This window comes from Kryptolebias marmoratus, linkage group LG5 (assembly GCF_001649575.2).
Source record: "Kryptolebias marmoratus isolate JLee-2015 linkage group LG5, ASM164957v2, whole genome shotgun sequence".
In the NCBI taxonomy this organism is placed as follows: Eukaryota; Metazoa; Chordata; class Actinopteri; order Cyprinodontiformes; family Rivulidae; genus Kryptolebias; species Kryptolebias marmoratus.
In genome coordinates this window covers 21586331-21603042 of record NC_051434.1, presented here as the reverse complement: position 1 = coordinate 21603042, position 16712 = coordinate 21586331, and the positions used below count along the sequence as shown (strand labels likewise).

The 16712-nt window shown below is 38.4% G+C and overlaps 1 protein-coding gene across 2 annotated transcripts in view; it reads left to right on the top strand.

The window, feature by feature from the left end:
- The window catches only part of trappc9 (trafficking protein particle complex 9), a 336991-nt gene that overhangs the window by 233869 nt on the left and 86410 nt on the right, over window positions 1-16712 (top strand). For both annotated transcript variants that reach the window (XM_017431170.2, XM_017431169.2), the window contains one exon: window positions 1384-1474. In XM_017431170.2, the coding sequence (XP_017286659.1) occupies window positions 1384-1474 (91 nt within the window). The remainder of the gene's footprint in view (window positions 1-1383; window positions 1475-16712) is intronic.

The window sequence follows — 16712 nt, the reverse complement described above, 5'->3', positions numbered from 1 at the left end:
CAGCTGTGTAAATGATCAGCGGTGTCCTTATCACCGCATATTATCTGGGTAATTGCTCTCTGACAGCCGTATTTGTTTGGATGCAGTATTCAGACTCTGATAGCCATCGCCTCCATCACTTTCATGCTGTCAGCACTGAAACATGCTATCTGTGTAGCTTCGACATCTAAATGAAAGCAGAACTCAGCAGCTGCCTGATGATTAGTGATTCCAAACTCTAAGATCTTTTTGAGGAATTTGTTGGTGCTGATTTATTCAGAGTTTGTTTCCTATGTTGTAAAGATGTAAACTAACTGCTGGTTTAAGCTGCTTGTATAGGTGTTTATTTTTTCTTAACATCAAACACACAATATGCTCTGCAGCTAAATGAAAAGAACAATAAGAGTGATAATGAATGAGGGATCTAATAATCAAGAATCAATCAAAAATACTAATGTACAGTTGGGGTTTATGCTACTGTCACAGACTGTAACAGTAGCTCTCACTAAGACACTTCTCTGATTTGGTCAGAGTGGCTGACTGACTAACTTTTGGAGGAGTCTTGGTTGGAACCTTCAGTGCAGCAGATTTATTTTTGTAGCTTTCCTCAAATCTGTTCTCCGCAATAGTCCTGTCTCTGAGCTTTTGAATGTCCTGTTTTGGTTTTTCCTTGATACACAGCTAGGAGGCCTTCTTTAGATATGTGTGTGCCTTTTCAAATTTAGTCCAATCAGTTTAATCTACCACAAGTGGACTCCAATCAAGGTTTAGAAACATCTCAGCAGAGATCAAGAGAACTGGGAGGAACCTGAGCTGAATATGAAGTGTTGCTGCAAAAGCTCTGACTACTCATAAACACATGTCTAATGTTTCAGTTTGTTACAAAACTCTGTTTTCATTTCCACTTTAAAGGGTGCTGAGTGTACAATAATGAGACAGAATAATAAAACAAATTTAGCATCAGGCTGCATCATAACAAAACAAAAAAAAAGTGAAAAGAGTTTTAACACTTTCTGATGACACTGTAAAAGACATTAAAATGTGCAACAAAAAAAGCAGGATCAAGTTCACAGGTGGTAAATGGACTTTTGTCTGTGGCTCTTATTTTGTTTTTTTTATAACCCAGCTTTCTAATAAAAAAGACAGTATTTAATACTACATACAGTAATTATCTTACCTTATCTTATCTTGTATGCTAAGTGTTTTATTGAGTCAGAGCTTCTATTTTACTTAGTTCCTGCAGGTCACCCAAGACATGATTCTAATCCACCTTGTGACATTTTTAAGAGCTTTGAGCTGAGCCATCCATGTTTGTTATCCAGTAAAATTTGTTCAACTCCATGTGTTGAGTTTTCCATGTTTGGTGATCTCTAATCTTATGCAGTTGTCTTTAACATGAGCCACCCATCTCTGCAGCGCTGTGGGGAGGCCAGCGTGGAAGGTGCGCTCAACCAGCTGGTCCTGGATCATCTACAACTCGCTCCTCTACAGTGGGGTAAGTCTCTCATTAGTGCGCCTAATTTTGTTGGCATGGGGGGTTATCATGTGCAATTACCCACTTTAAAACATGCAGCAGTTTTAAGTATAAAGTGAAAGGGGTAAAGGTTTTACCCATAACTATTCCTGTGTTTTTTAAGGATTTACCAGAAAAAAATTGTCTGCATATTTTTGAGAATATATTTGTGAGCCAATCATAGTGATTTCTGTACACAAGTTCCTGATTCTTCACCTGTCAATTAGTTCAGGAATCTCCAGAACTGGTCTCGGGCCATGTTTTTATTTGCATTTCTAATTGGCTGAAGGCTATTTTGGAGACGTGTTGACAGCAGCTTGGGAAATGTGTGAATCACCGGGGAAAGAAATTGTAGGAGCCCTCTTCGCTAATACCATCTGTGATCATCGTGTGAAATCACGTTTGATTTATTGTGGGTGTTTGTTTTCTGAGATTCCTGCCCTCTCTTTGGTCACTGCCAGCAGTTTGATTTGTCAGCGGGGACTGCCCTCTTTGTTTTAGCAAAGAGAAAGCAATCTGCAAAATGAAGCTCCAACCAATCGAGTGGGCAAATGTAAGAATCCATTAGGGTGGAACTGAAGGCGGGTTGAGAGAAAATGCATCACCCCTTCACTTTTCCCAAGATTGGCTTCTGACATGAATGTCTTTATGTAAAACATGGTTCCAAAAATAAAAAGAAAAGATATTTGAGAAGCCAATCTGCTTGATATGTGCAATATGTGTGCACATGTTTATTTCTGCTGAAAAGGTTATTACAGTTCAAGTTATAGCAGAATACAGATTTAAAACCCAGTAGTTTGCTTCAGTCCATTAAGATGGCTTTATCCATGCTGCTATCTGGAACTCCATTATGTATATAGTTTAACCATTTTCTTTGTGTCTGAACTCATTTGTCTTACTGGGTGCTTTTATTGCTTTTGTTGCTGTGTTAAAATTACACAAACAGAACTGCTGGAATGTGGAGGTTAAACATGTTGATTGTAGTTTTACATTGTTTTTATAATGTTCATAGACAGTTCCTTAAGAGGTAACCTGAGAGAGATTGTGGACTTTAAGGTTGTAGCAGGTGAGAATGTGGCCAGACAGCATCAAATGATGGTGTGTAGGATGACCGTTGTGATGAAGAAGAGGAAAAGAGTAAAGGCAGAGAAGAGGACCTAATGGTGGAAGTTGAAAAAGAAAGAATGTTGTAAGGAGTTCAGACAGGAGCTGTTAAAGGCTCTGTGTAAGAAAGCTTCCAGATGACTGGGCAACAGCAACAACAGTTTTTAGAGAGACAGGTAGGAAGGTACTTGGTGTGTCATCAGGACAGAAGAAAGATGATAAGGAAACCTGGTGGCGGAATAGTGAAGTGCAGGAAGTTATCCAGAGGAAGAAATTAGCCAGGAAGAAATGGGACATTGAGAGCACTGAAGAGAGTAGACAGGAATATAGGGAGATGCAACAAAGGACAAAAAGGGAGGTAGCAAAGACTAAACAGGAGCCGTATGATGAGTTGTACAAGAGGCTGGACACTAAGGAGGGAGAGAAGGACTTGTATTTGAAGGAGTACTTTGAGTAGCTAATGAAAGAAGAGAATGAAAGGGAAAGAAGAGTAGAGGTCACCAAAACTGTGGACCAGGAAGTGGACAAAGTTAGTAAGGATGAAGTTTGGAAAGCTTTGAAGAGGATGGAGAAGGGGAAGGCAGTTGGACCTAATGACATTCCAGTGGAGGTATGGAAATGTCTAGGAGAGATGGCTGTGAGGTTTTAGGCTTGATTATGTATTGGCATTTTTGAGAGTGAGAAAATACCTGAAGAATGGAGGAGAAGTATTCACGTTCTATAGAGTTGTAGCAACTACAGGGGAATTAAGCTGACGACCCACACAATGAAGATCTGGGAGAGAGTTGCGGAAGCTAGACTTAGACAAGAGGTAACGATTTGAGAGCAGCAGTATGGTTTTCTGCCAAGAAAGAGTACCACAGATGCCATCTTTGCCTGGAGAAGTATAGATTGGGTCAGAAAGAACTTATAGGATTAGAAAAAACATACAACAGGGTGTTGAGGGAAGAGCTGTGGTGTTGTATGAGGAAATCTGGAGTGGCAGAAAAGTATGTTAGACTGGTACAGGACATGTATGAGGACTGCAGGACAGTGGTGAGGTGAGCTGTAGGAGTGACAGATCTGTAGGAGTGACAGATCTGTCCATTTTGAACGGAGCGCGGCACGCACGGTCCACACCAAGTTACAAAAGGTGCATGATGCAACACTGTGCAGGACCTTCGCGCAGGGGCGGGGACAGTGCAATTGCGTCACTGTTGTCGCGCACACCTTCGCACAGTGAGGTAGATAAAGGTAGCGGTTTTGGGGGTTCGGGTGGAAAAAAACAAGAAGAAAAAATGACATTTATAATAAAGAAGCTGAGCTTAGCCTGGCGGCCCGCCAGGCTTATAGTATACTGGGGGAAACCCTGACATGTGTGTGAATGAGAGGGAGGCAGGCGGAACAGTGAGGCTACAAGGAGCAGAGGTCACAAAGGTGCAGGACTTCGAGTATTCACAGTTGACTGTGCAGGAAAACAGGGAGTGTGGTAAAGAGGTGAAGAGGAGAGTCCAGGCAGGGTGGAGAAAAGTTTCAGGAGTGATTTGTAACAAAAGGGTGGCAGCAAAGGTCAAAGGAAAGGTTTACAAAACAGTAGTGAGACCAGCTATGTTGTATGGTTTAGAGACAATGGCACTGACAAAAAGACAGGAGACAGAACTGGAAGTGGCAGAGCTGAAGATGTTGAGGTTCCCCTTGAGAGTGACAAGGATGGATACGATTAGGAATGAGGTCATCAGAGGTACAGCACAGGTTGAAAGACTGAGAAATAAAGTTAGAGAGGCCAGACTGAGATGGTTTGGACATGTGCAGAGGAGGGACAGCGGGTACATTGGTAGAAGGATGTTTGCAGCTGCCAGGAAAAAGACAAAAAGGAAGGCTATAGAGGAGCTGCATGGATGCAGTTAGAGAGGACATGGATGTATTTCGAGTGAGGACAGAAGACAGAGTTAGGTTGAGGAGAATGACTCACTGTGGTGACCCCAGAAAAGGGGAACAGCCAAAAGAAAAAAAAGAGAAAAAAATAGCCAGTTCCTTGGCACTGTACAGTGGTGGTTTCTAGGGCCTCTTTTACATTGGATGATGACCCTGCTTTGCAGGGACTCATATTAATTGATGGCAGTACATCAGGGCCTTGATGAAGCATATGGGAGCATGATGGCAACAGTGTCAGCGTATCCATGCCATGGCATGGCTTGGTCATTAGAGTTTGAAGCAGGACTGGCCAAGCCAGTGAACCTCTCATTTCATTTCAATGTGCCCCATTGGTGTAGTAATGTGATCTAAAACACTGATTAGTCTCAATGGACAAATTTATTCAGATTATCTTTGCAGAAGTGTAATACACTAGAATGCTGTATAAATGTGTGTGTGGATGGGTAAACGAGGGCCCAGATTGTGTTGTAAAGCATTTTGAGTGGCATGGTTGGGTAGAAAGGTGCTATATAAGTACAGTCAATTTACCATGCTCTCACCTTGAGGCTGTAGCAACCAATTTACGTTCTTCATAAAGTCAATAAATACTGAGCTGGACTCAGCTGTCCTTTATTTGGACACAAAGCAGGAAGATCTTCTCGTCATGGTCAGGCCTGCTGAACAAGGTTCTGCACAGAAAACATCTTCACCTACATCTTACCATGCTACTGATATTGTTTCCTTCCCCACTGCACAGAAAACATCTTCACCTACATCTTACCATGCTACTGATATTGTTTCCTTCCCCACAGCAAGGCTGAAATTGATCCTGCAGGCACAGAAACGTCACATCATGCTGACATGATTTTGACACATTCCAAGAAAATTGTGCTCATAACAGTTTTATTGTAGAAACGAGCTGCTGATGTGTAGAATGTGGTGAGGACACAAGAGAATTACTCAAAGACATGGAAAACAACAAGAAAAAGAAATTTGGTGACTACTAAGATCGTAGCTACATCGTGATTGTCTTAAGACTGAAGGAGGTGTCATCTAGTGTGAAGGGGGCCTAAATGTACTTTTGTAAACTTGGTTAGAGTGATAATAGGCCCCCAATAGGCTTGTTATTTCAAACTCTATTAGCTATACTGAAGAATTTTTAATGGTAAGCAGAGCATGCAGACCTTGATAATGTGATGTCTGATGTCTGCATTTCACATTTTGATTGATTTTTTTTTTCTTAGATTTTTTTTCCAGCATTCCAAAAGTGTTTCAGTGAAATCCTCTAACCCTCAAGAACATCCACTGTTTCAGTCTAGTCCACATGAGAGCCTTTTGTCATTTCACTATCTTTATATTTGTACAGTCAGAGAAACCTTTCATTTTTTCAGTTTTTTTTCTGTTCTTGGAGAGGCTGATTTTTGTACCAACATTGCTTTCTCGCTAAATAATTAATTGTAATATGCAAATTCATTAGTCTTCACTGCACTTCAAACGCAAAAAGACAGCATGACATTTGTTCTGACAATTAAACTGTTTTCTACTTCATAAAGAACTGGATGAGACCCTAAAAATTAATTCATGGTTTATGTCAAGCTCTTAGAAACATGATGTACCATTTTAGCAAACAAACTGGGTTATCTGTCTGTAATAATCCTCTAACTGTGTTGAAGCCATAATGGAGAAGGATAAAAAACATTACAAAGGAATACGTTTACTTGGGTAATATTACATACTTTAAATTTAAACAGTCAAAACTGCTACAAATTAAGATTGTTTTTTGTTCCAATATTTGAGCCATAGTTGAACTATAAATATATACATATGTATATATATATATATATATATATATATATATATAGTGGGTGGGGGGGTGTCTTTGCAGGGGCTCATAATAAGGTATACCTACATTTAATGAAGGTAAATGTTTTTGTTTTACATTATTATGTAAAATGATTTAAAAAGAGAGAAAAATTACATTACATGTACAAACTGTGTAAGCTCTGACTTAAAACCTGAATTAGTTTTTCACATTTTCAGTTGCTTTACATCTTCATATCATTATAGTGGATGGACAGCAATGTTTCTGATCAGTTTTCAAATATAGGTTTGGGAGGATTTGTGGAACCTTCTAAGATGCTAAACTGGAATGGTTTCACAAAGGATGTCAGAGTTTTGGACCATTCTGTATCTAATAAAACATAACAGTCATTTTGAAATCAAATCTGAAGAATTATTATTGTAAAAACTTGATAAACATGTTATCTGTGTTGGTGTTTTTTCATTCTTATTTTAGCTGCTCCTTTCTGCTGTGTTGTTCCTAAGAATAGCTGAGAGTAAGGGTTGAACTGGGTGACGTACATACAGAAACTGCTCACAGATAAATTATTGATGGGTTGAGTGCCGCCTCCTTCACACATGGGCTGAACAGGAGCAGTGCATGAGCCCACCTTGTGAGAAATTGTTAGGCAACAAAAAGTAATCCAATTTTACTTCCTGACTGTTGGTGATTAGGTTTTTCATCTTCTTGTTTTACGCTTTACACTTATTAAAAGTATATATCTTACTGTTTCACTTTCTGTGGAGCGTGGAATGTTCCAATCAGTCTAATCAGAACCAGAACATCTGTCACACGTCAGTGCTGATAGAATAGATGTTTGTTGAGATTTCAAGCATCAAATTAAAAACAAAGCTTATGTTTTGTTTAGCTTTTTTATTTCTTTCATGTGTTTTTGATTATTTTTTTTTGTCTTTTTAATATTGCTGTAGTAGTTCCATGTTCTACAGCTTAAAATCACAACCAGAGATAAAAATCTAAATAATAATAACAATAATATAAAAGCTTTAAAAAATCATGGCAGTCCAAAATTTGACAATATAATTTGTGAAATGCTGAGTTTAACAACATGTCAAATTACAAAAGAAAAAGATACTGAACATGTCTAATAAATGACCATACATAAAAATCAAAATAAAAAAGCAGTAAAATTATCTTTGTCGTTGCTGTGATTTTTATTGTATGCTGAATACATAAAGCATAAACTAATTTAAACTAATTATTTACTTCCTAATAAATAATAATAAAAAAACAGACCACTCAGGAATCAGTCTTGTTTTAAAATTACTCTTTCATAAATCCAGACTCACAATTTACAAATAATATGCAAAAATAAGGCCTGTTACAAAATAAAAAAATACCTGGCCAGCTCCAGATGTGTTTAATACTCTTTCATTAACTCAGCAGTTTCAGTAATATCCATTCAGTGATTCATGAGATGACTCTCAGCTACAGGCTGCTGTAACTTGTAGGACAAAATCTGGCTGATCTATAGTTATTTTTTGTGTTTTCTAAGGACAGTTGGCTTTGTTGGACATTTTGAATTGGGTTGGCTCAAAAAGTTATTCAGTTGTAGTTAAGCTTGGGTCGATAACCAGTTTCAAGGCAGACCCTGGTGTTAAAATGTCATAGTGTCAAAAATCACAACTTTTTTTCCATCATATTGTTCTTACAGTATAAATGTATTTATTAAGATAACAGAGACAAGTTTTTTTGTTTTATTATATTTTGTTCTGTTTCCTCTCCCTGCAACAAGCTACTCGGAGTCTCTCCTGAATAGCCGAACTTCTCACTCTGTCTCTCAGGGAAAGTCCAGCTACCCTGTGGAAAAAAACTCATTTCAACTGCCAGTATTCAAGATCTTGTTCCTTCGGTCACTACCCAGACTTTGTGACCGTGAGTGAGAGAAGAAATGTGAACTGACTGGTAAACAGAGAGCTTCGTCATGCAGCTCAGCTCCCTCTTCACCAAAATGGACTGTTACAGATTAAGCAGTACTGAAGCTGCACTGATCTGCCTGTCAATCTCGTGCTCCATTTTTCCCTCACTCAAGAACAAAACTCGAAATACTTAAACTCCTCCACTTGAATCAGCACCTCACTCCCCACCAGGAGAGAGCAGTCCACCCTTTTCTGACCGAGGACCATGGCCTCAGATTTGGAGGTTCTCATTTTCATCTCAGCTGCTTCACGCTCAACTGCAAAGTGCTCCAGTGAGAGCTGAAGATCACAGCACGATGATGCCAACAGAACCACGTCATCTACAATTACCAGAGTCGGAATTCAGAGGCCACCAAACTAGACCCCATCTATTCCCTGGCTGCACCAAGAAAAGTTATGAACAGAATTGGTGACGACAGGCAGCCCTGGTGGAGTCCAACTCACACCCTGAACAGATCTAACTTATTGCTGGCAATGTGAACCAGACTACATTTGTATAGGGACTGAATGGCTTGTAACAGCAGACCCCCAATCCCATACTCACGGGGTACCCTGGGGAACACAGTCAGCTGCCTTCTCCAAGTTCACAAAACAAATGTAGACTGATTGGGGAAACTGATTGGAACACATCCTCTGGTCTCCCATTCTTGAAAATGAGAATTTGGCAGAGGCATGTGAACCAAGACAGCCCTTCTTCTGTTTTTTTTTTTTTTTCTGAAGCTCAGTTGGCTGTGGTTGGCCATCCTGAATTGGTTAACTCCAAAAGTTAATCAGGTGTACATCCAATGATTACTTTATGCAAGTTTTAATAAAATTTGTTATTTTGGTAACAGACAGACACAGACAAAAACATTACCATCCGCCATCGCCAGCTGGAGATAAGAATCTAAAATCTTTGACAGAGTAGGCTAAAACAATAAAGATCTAAAGAAAAGGTTTGTTTCTGCAGTGAAGCACAATATTTGATGTGCTTTTTGTTCAGATCTTTTTTGCTTCAGGCTGAATTTACAAAGAACAGCACTTTGATGTATTTGTCTTTGCTCAGTTATTATTCAGTGTGACAAACCTGATGCTTCATGATTTGTTTTCCTTGAAACCTATAAACATTTAATACAACAGCTTCCAGTTTTCATTAAACATGGAACGTTCCAAACCCTGTGTTATGGTTTTGTGTTTGGTTATGAGCTCATAATAAAGAATCAAAGGCTGTTAGTTAGTATATCTCAGAGCAGGCTGATTCATGGAGTCGCTGGTGACGTAATCAATAAATAAAATTGTTTTTTTGGTGAAATTTGTTTTGCTGCTGCTGAATTTTATTTTATTCATTTTTTGTCAGATGCAGAGAATTGACAGAAATTGGGTTTTGAAAGAAAACCCACACGAAGATAAAAGAACAATTTTATTGATGATCAGAAACCTTTGTTTTGTATGTTCTTTTAAATTTGGCAGCATGTTATTATCTACCACCCATTGTTTTGTATTATTTATGGCCCATGTGTGGGGTGAGCACGTATACAGGTGTCTGTGAGCAAAATATCTCATGAACCACTTGACGAATTGTAATGAAACTTAGAACAAAAAATAAATGAATCATTGAATGTATCTCTACAACTGATTAACTTTTGGAGCAAACCCAATTCAAGACTGCTATCACAGCCAGTGGACCATAGAAAATACAAAAATGTCTGTAATTCAATCAGTTTGGCAGATATTGTCCTGCATTTGGGTGAGGTTGTAACTGACAACTATTCACAACACATATTCCTAATGCTTCCCATTAAGAGATCTTTGCTTAAAATTTTCGGAGTCAACACTTTTTGTCTGTTAGTAAAATATCTCAAAAGTCACCAGATGGATTTTAATGAAACTCTCAAAAAATAATCATTCTATGTACATTTACACCTGAATAACTTTTAGAGTCAATCAAATTCAAGATGGCTGCCACAGCTAATGGTAAATGGATTGTACTTATATAGCACCTTTCTAGCCAACTAAGCCACTCAGGGCGCTTTACAACACAATATGTGCCTTCATATTTACTCATCCACACACATACATCTCTACATCTCAACAAGGCATCTCAAATTGTTCTATAGAGTCTATAATCAGTGCTTTGGATCACTTCATACATTGATGGAGCACACATCAGAGGCAGTGAGGGGTTTAGTATCTTGCCTAGGGACACTTTGCCATGTGACATACTGTTGGAATATAATCTTGCAACTATCTCATTAGAGGATGACTGCTCTAACCACTAGGCCACAACCGCCCCTGTCAACATTAGCCGACACAAAAATGGCTTTAACTAAGTCAAAATTTGATGTGTTAGAAGCTGAGAGTCATTTCCACCACAGTGATATTGCATGAGATTGCATAAAATATTATTTTCAAGATTTGGTTAAATTATGTACAACCATGTCATTTTTCAGCATCAGATGATCTTAGCCAAAAACTCTGACAAACATTGGTTTAACAATGGCATCACTTTGTTGGCTAACTGCTGTGACTTTGCATACAAGGCACAATTACAGCATAATTAAATCAGGGACATGCTCTGCTGACCAGGAGAAACCTTATAAATATGATTGATTTTGCTACTGCTTGCATTCATACGTATAGGTCTGGATTGATCTCTACCTTTATAAGCATTTAAATATCTGGCTCTGGCAACCTGTCACACATTCTGAGGGGGAAAAACAAGTCCACTAAACTTTATACAATCAACTTGGACTGAAGACAGTTTGATTGTCAGCAGAGCTGCTGTAAAACTTCCTGGCTCTTGTTTCCAGAAAGCTGCTGGCTGAAAGCTTTAATTATCTGTGACAGCATTTTATTGCTCTCCCAAAAACTGTAAGGAGTACTTTTCAGGGCAAAAACTGGATAAGTTGGACAGAAGGTTGATGTGGAGCTGCAGGTGTGAACAGTCTGAATGTTGATATCTGCTCATATTTCTCACAGGAAAAATTAATAGTGAGAATGCTGATTCAGCATTCATGCTATTGTTTTCCTGTAGGTTTTTTGCAGTCTAATGATTTCTGCATACCTTGTGCTATTTTAGCCATTCATATATCAAATCATTCAGCTCATTCAGGAGATTGGTTCTGTGATGTTTGCTCTTTATTTTTGTAACTTTTTTTTTACTTTTTAAATATTTTTCTTTGTTTACAAACATTTTCCCCATAGAAATACAGAGATCTTTTCAGTTTCTTCAAAAATCTTGTTTTCTTTGAAATCTGCCTCAACATTCTTGGCTTATTTTTGTCATTTTATGCTACATTTAGGTTTACATTTTAGGTACAATTCTGCTACATTTAGCTTTTACTTACCATTCTGTTACTTTTTGCTTTTAGCTAGCCTTTTGTTGTTTTTAGCTTTTAGCCAGCCTTTTGCTGCTTTTAATTTTTAGCCAATCTTTTGTTGTCTTTAGTTTCTAGTTAACATTTTTCTACTTTTAGCTTTTACCCACCAATCTGTTCCTTTTTGCTTCAAGCTAGCCTTTTGATACTTTTCACTTTTAGTCAACCTTTCGCTACTTTTAGCCAGCCTTTTACTGTTTTTTTAGCTTTTAGTTAGCATTTTGTTTAAGTTACTAATTAGCTAGTCATTTGAGATTGTTTGGTTCAAATCTGAGTTGATACAGAATAAATTGGTTCCATCTCTCATTTAAAGCTAAAAAATGTCCAGATCAGATGGTATCAGTTTTTTACAGCCTGGCTTTGTTTAAATATACTGACAGAACATGGCTCCCCAGCTGTCAGGGTGATTAAAGGCAAAGTGATGCACCTTGTGATAGGAGTCACTCTTTCAGCTTAATGGAGTGTTGATAGGTAAACAGTCACCTGACCAATCGGGATGTAGCTCTCAGTAGGTGTGATTCCATCAGATCCGATGAGGAGCACGAGGACTGTGTCAGACAGAAAGTGCCCTTGTTCTGAATTCTGCTCACATTAGGTACATTTACTGCATAAAAAAGCTTTCTCAGAGGAATCATCAGCTAATCACTTTTATACTTTTCACTCAAACTAAACAATCCTTGCTTCAGGAAAGTTGAAAAGTGCAATAAAAAACATTTAAGGGAAACAAAAAGAGAACAAACTTTTACATATGGCCATAAATGGGTTCTTGCAGTTTACCGTACAATAAAAGTCAAAGTAAATGTAAGAAAAGCTTTTTTTTCTTTTTTTTTCATAAATTAACAAGTTTTTCAAATATAGGATTATAAATAAGTTTCCAACAGCCAAAAAACCTAATACAACAAGTTTTTTTTTTCTTCTCCTTTCTTAGCTTTATTGAAAAAAAATAATCTTAATGTAGAAAAATTAAGTACAATTTGTGGAAAGGTTTTGATTCTTTATTTTATTGCTGAACTCAGGCAGCGAGACTGAAAACAGATGTGAACTTTGTTCCCACCCCCACTGCACACACTCACGCACACACTCCTTCACTCTGGCACCAGGAACTCGTTTCAGTGGAATACAGATTCAGCCCTGAATGGAAAGACAAATGTTTAGCCAAGGAGAGCGATGGAAAGAGAACAGGGGGGCAGTGGGGGCTTGCTGTAAAAAGCCAAGATAATTTAATAAGACAGCACTTCTGAACTGACATGCACATTCTCTGCCATTCATACACACAAACACACACTCAGATGGCCATTTGGAACCGTCACAGTTGGTGGGTTTCTGAACACACACCAGGGACACCTCGTGGAATAATCTGCCTTTGAGCTTTGGTCAGGAGCTCGGTTGCCACAAATACAGCAGATTTGACAAATGATGCTGCCAAACGGGCTGATGCTGCCTCGAACGCTGCGGTCCTGTGATGGTGATGATGATGTGGAGCGCTGACCTGAGAGGGAAGATGAGTGCATGCTTGGCTGAGATGACAGAGAGGTGTTCTGACTGCACCTGTAGTTGGTGATCTGTCACATCTGTGAGCTTCCTCTGCTGTTATCTGCACAGCAGCGATAGTGCTGGTGGGAGATGATCGAAAGCCTCTCTGCATCCCATCTCACTCTAGAACCGGTCTGGTCTGCCACTGGGCTTCTGGGAAAACATCCAGCATCTGCTGTGCAACCCCAGGTTTTGTAATAGGCATGATAAAAAGGGTACCAGAGGTTGTTTAGCACTGTGATACTGCAACCCTGTGGGTTCAGTTATTGTTAGATAGTTAGAATTTGTCAGAACTGCCATGTGCTCGTTTATGAGGATTTAATTAGTACTTTTCCACAATTTCACAAATACAGCTTGCTGAGTACTGTATCTTTGATTAAGAGACAAAAAGCAGAAGTAAAAATAAATACAGACTGGTGGTGAAAATAAATTAGAGGATACAAAAAGTTTACTGTTCATGTTTCTGATAAAAAGTAATTATTTTTGAAACCTTCATGTGTTATTTATTTATTGATTGAAAGAGTAACACAAGCAATGTTACACATCAACATGGCATTCAGACATTACCAGGCTCATGGAAGGTCTATATTCCTTGGAGGAATGCATATTGCCTGCTGCCTTTAATGCCAGTTTCAGACTAAGAATGTCTTGTGTTGAGAAATTATGAGTTTTAGTCGTTTTGGTTAAACGTTGGAAATAAAATTATTCAAGATCTTCAACACTGAGATATCTTATATGATCTTTTAGCAGCTGGAGTATGTGTTGAGGATGACTGACAGCTACTACCACACCAAATAGTCAGAATATTGACTGAGTTATACCCATTTTGTGTTTCCTAAGTTTGCTTAGCTGTGGTGATCATTTTGAATTTGATTGACTCTAAAGGTTAAACAGGTATTTATATTTCCAATGATTACTTTCTGAGAGTTTTATTCAAATCTGTCATGTGCAATACACATTAATATGTCCACAATACTAATAATATTCTGCAATACTTACCAAATTTCTAAACAACCCTAAATAGTGGTCTTGCTATGAATACAAAAACCCTCTGCTGTTAAGTGTCTTCTTTAGCTGGATAATGTTGAGTCAACTTGCCTTTTTTGTGGTAAGTGCCCCTAAAGGGAACCATGAAGTAGTGTAACTGGCTACAAGGAAATCTGTTTAAAGTACATTGTTTTATTAGTTTAAATGTTCAGCTTATCTTTTTTTAAACAGATAATATAATTTTACTGTGTTATAATTTTATTCTACCCCTGGTTCTAAACCTTTCCTACATAAAAGTTTGAATGTTTTCTTTTCTTCCAGAAAATAAACAGAAATAAGACCCTTACTGCACCTTTCCTCACCCCCTACCATTGCAGTGCAGATAGGTTCAAATTTGCACTGAGTGTGTGGCCCATTTAGTTGACTGATAGGTGCTATGAAGTGCACTGGGTAGGCAGAGTCTGATTTATATGCTTGTTTTTCAGCTCTGTCAATCAGCCATCTGAAAGGTTTCCTGTTGAAACCGGAGTCAGATAAGAGGAAGATTCGCACCTTTTCTGAAGGCTCTCGCTGTAGATCCAGTGATTGTGATTTACAGAGGCGGTGCTGACTCAGACTGACTCTGTGTGTGTGGGGATGGAGACAAAGATAGTCGTACAAATGATGAGTGCGTTATCATCAGACACTTTCTTAGTTTGGATAGTGGCGCAGATTATCATGCAGGTGTTCCTGATTGTATTTCAAGCAGGTAATTAACCCATTATACAACAACATAATGCTTTCAACTTATTGTGCCATGTGGTATTACCATAACACAAAACTGATCAACAAAGCATTGTGAATATATTTTTATCTCATAGAGGAGGGAACATGAAAGGGTCATTTATTGTAGTTTTGGCTGGAATCACCGGTTTCTTCCCATCATTCTAGTAGCTTTAATTTGAAAATGAGAGTAAAGAGCGAAGCGGCCCACTTTCATTGCTTTTCTAGCCTTTTGTTTTTTTGTGTGGATGTGAAGTGAGCACATTTAACAGGCTTGGAGCGCCTGTTTATGGGGCATTTATCATGGCTACGGAACAATTGGGGCTGTCAGAGCGTCAGTTTGGCTGAGCTGTGAAAATAAATCAGAACTCCTCCAGCCTGCCACAGATAGCACACTACATCCGAACCCATTCATTTAGACCCGTGGGATGGGAGGCAGACGAAACAAAAGGAAACTTACAGTTGGTCTGAAGAGACAAATATACAAATTTGTTTGTAGCTTTTGTAGCTTTTGTTAAAGAAAGAAAAGCCTACCATGGTCACTGAAATAACTTGAAACGGACAATAAAAAGAAAGAAGGAAAAAAAATGCAAGTCAAGTAATGGACATCTGTCATTGCTTTTGAAACAATAATAATAATAAAAGAACTAGTGAAACTGGCCTTCACAAAAAGTATGGTACCCCTAGAAAAGACTAAAACTAATTTACCCAAAGGGACGTGTTTAACTAAAGTAAGTCCTGTAATCTTGTACTCAGTCAGTCTGCCTACTTAGCGGTTCTGAACCAACACTTGTCAAGTAGGAGAGCGGCAATATGTGGGTCTGAAACCTGACTGGTAGTGGGTTGGGACAACAGCAGTACATGTTCTATATTGCAGCCGAGAACAAAACATTTTTCTTTTCAGGCAGACATGGTTCAGCGGTAAAACCAGCAGGACAAATGTGATGGTCTTCTTGTAATGAAGTGGGTGGAGTTCCACTTGGGTTGCTAGGTGAGGGGCTGGGCTTGGCTTCAGGTTGCTAGGTAACAAGAATCCTGATGCAACAATCCTGAGGTTTTTTTAAACAGGTCCTTTTGCAGACACCAGAAAACATTTACTTATTGTCAAAAATTATTGGTGTTTTACTTTTGGTTTTTTGTGCTTGGACTGTTTCTGGAAGCAGTAGACACCCAAATGGAAGTACAAAAAAAATGAATTTTGCATAATAGGTCCCCTTTAATGAAACTGTCATGGCCAGTGTCATTATTATTATTTTAATATCTCTGTTGCACCAAAATTCAAAAGCATTGACTGATTTTATATTTGATTGGATTTTCTTTTATTTTTCTATTTGAAGTCAAGGATCAAATTCCCGTAAAACACTACATTACATTTGAAAAAAGATTGAAACTTGAAACTCAGTAACGTATATATATATATACATATATACACTCCTGATCAAAATCTTAAGACCAGTCAAAAAATTGCAAGAATTTGCATTTTTCACTATTGGATCTTAAGAAGGTTCTAAGTAGAGCGTCACAATGTTAAAGGAAAAAATCAGTCCAAGAGACAAGAACTTTTGAGCAGGGAATTTTCTGCAAACTGCATATTTACACTCAAAAGTTTAAGACCATAGTCTTTAAAAGCCAAAAGCTGTGCAAAAATCTGTATTTCATGTCATTTTCTGTCAAGTCTTTACACTGTCAAGACCTCCTGATGGCAAAAACAAAAAAGCTCACTGACTTTGAACGTGGTCGGATTGTTGAGCTGCATAAGCAAGGCCTCTCACAACGGGCCATCGCTGCTGAGGTTGGACGCAGTAAGA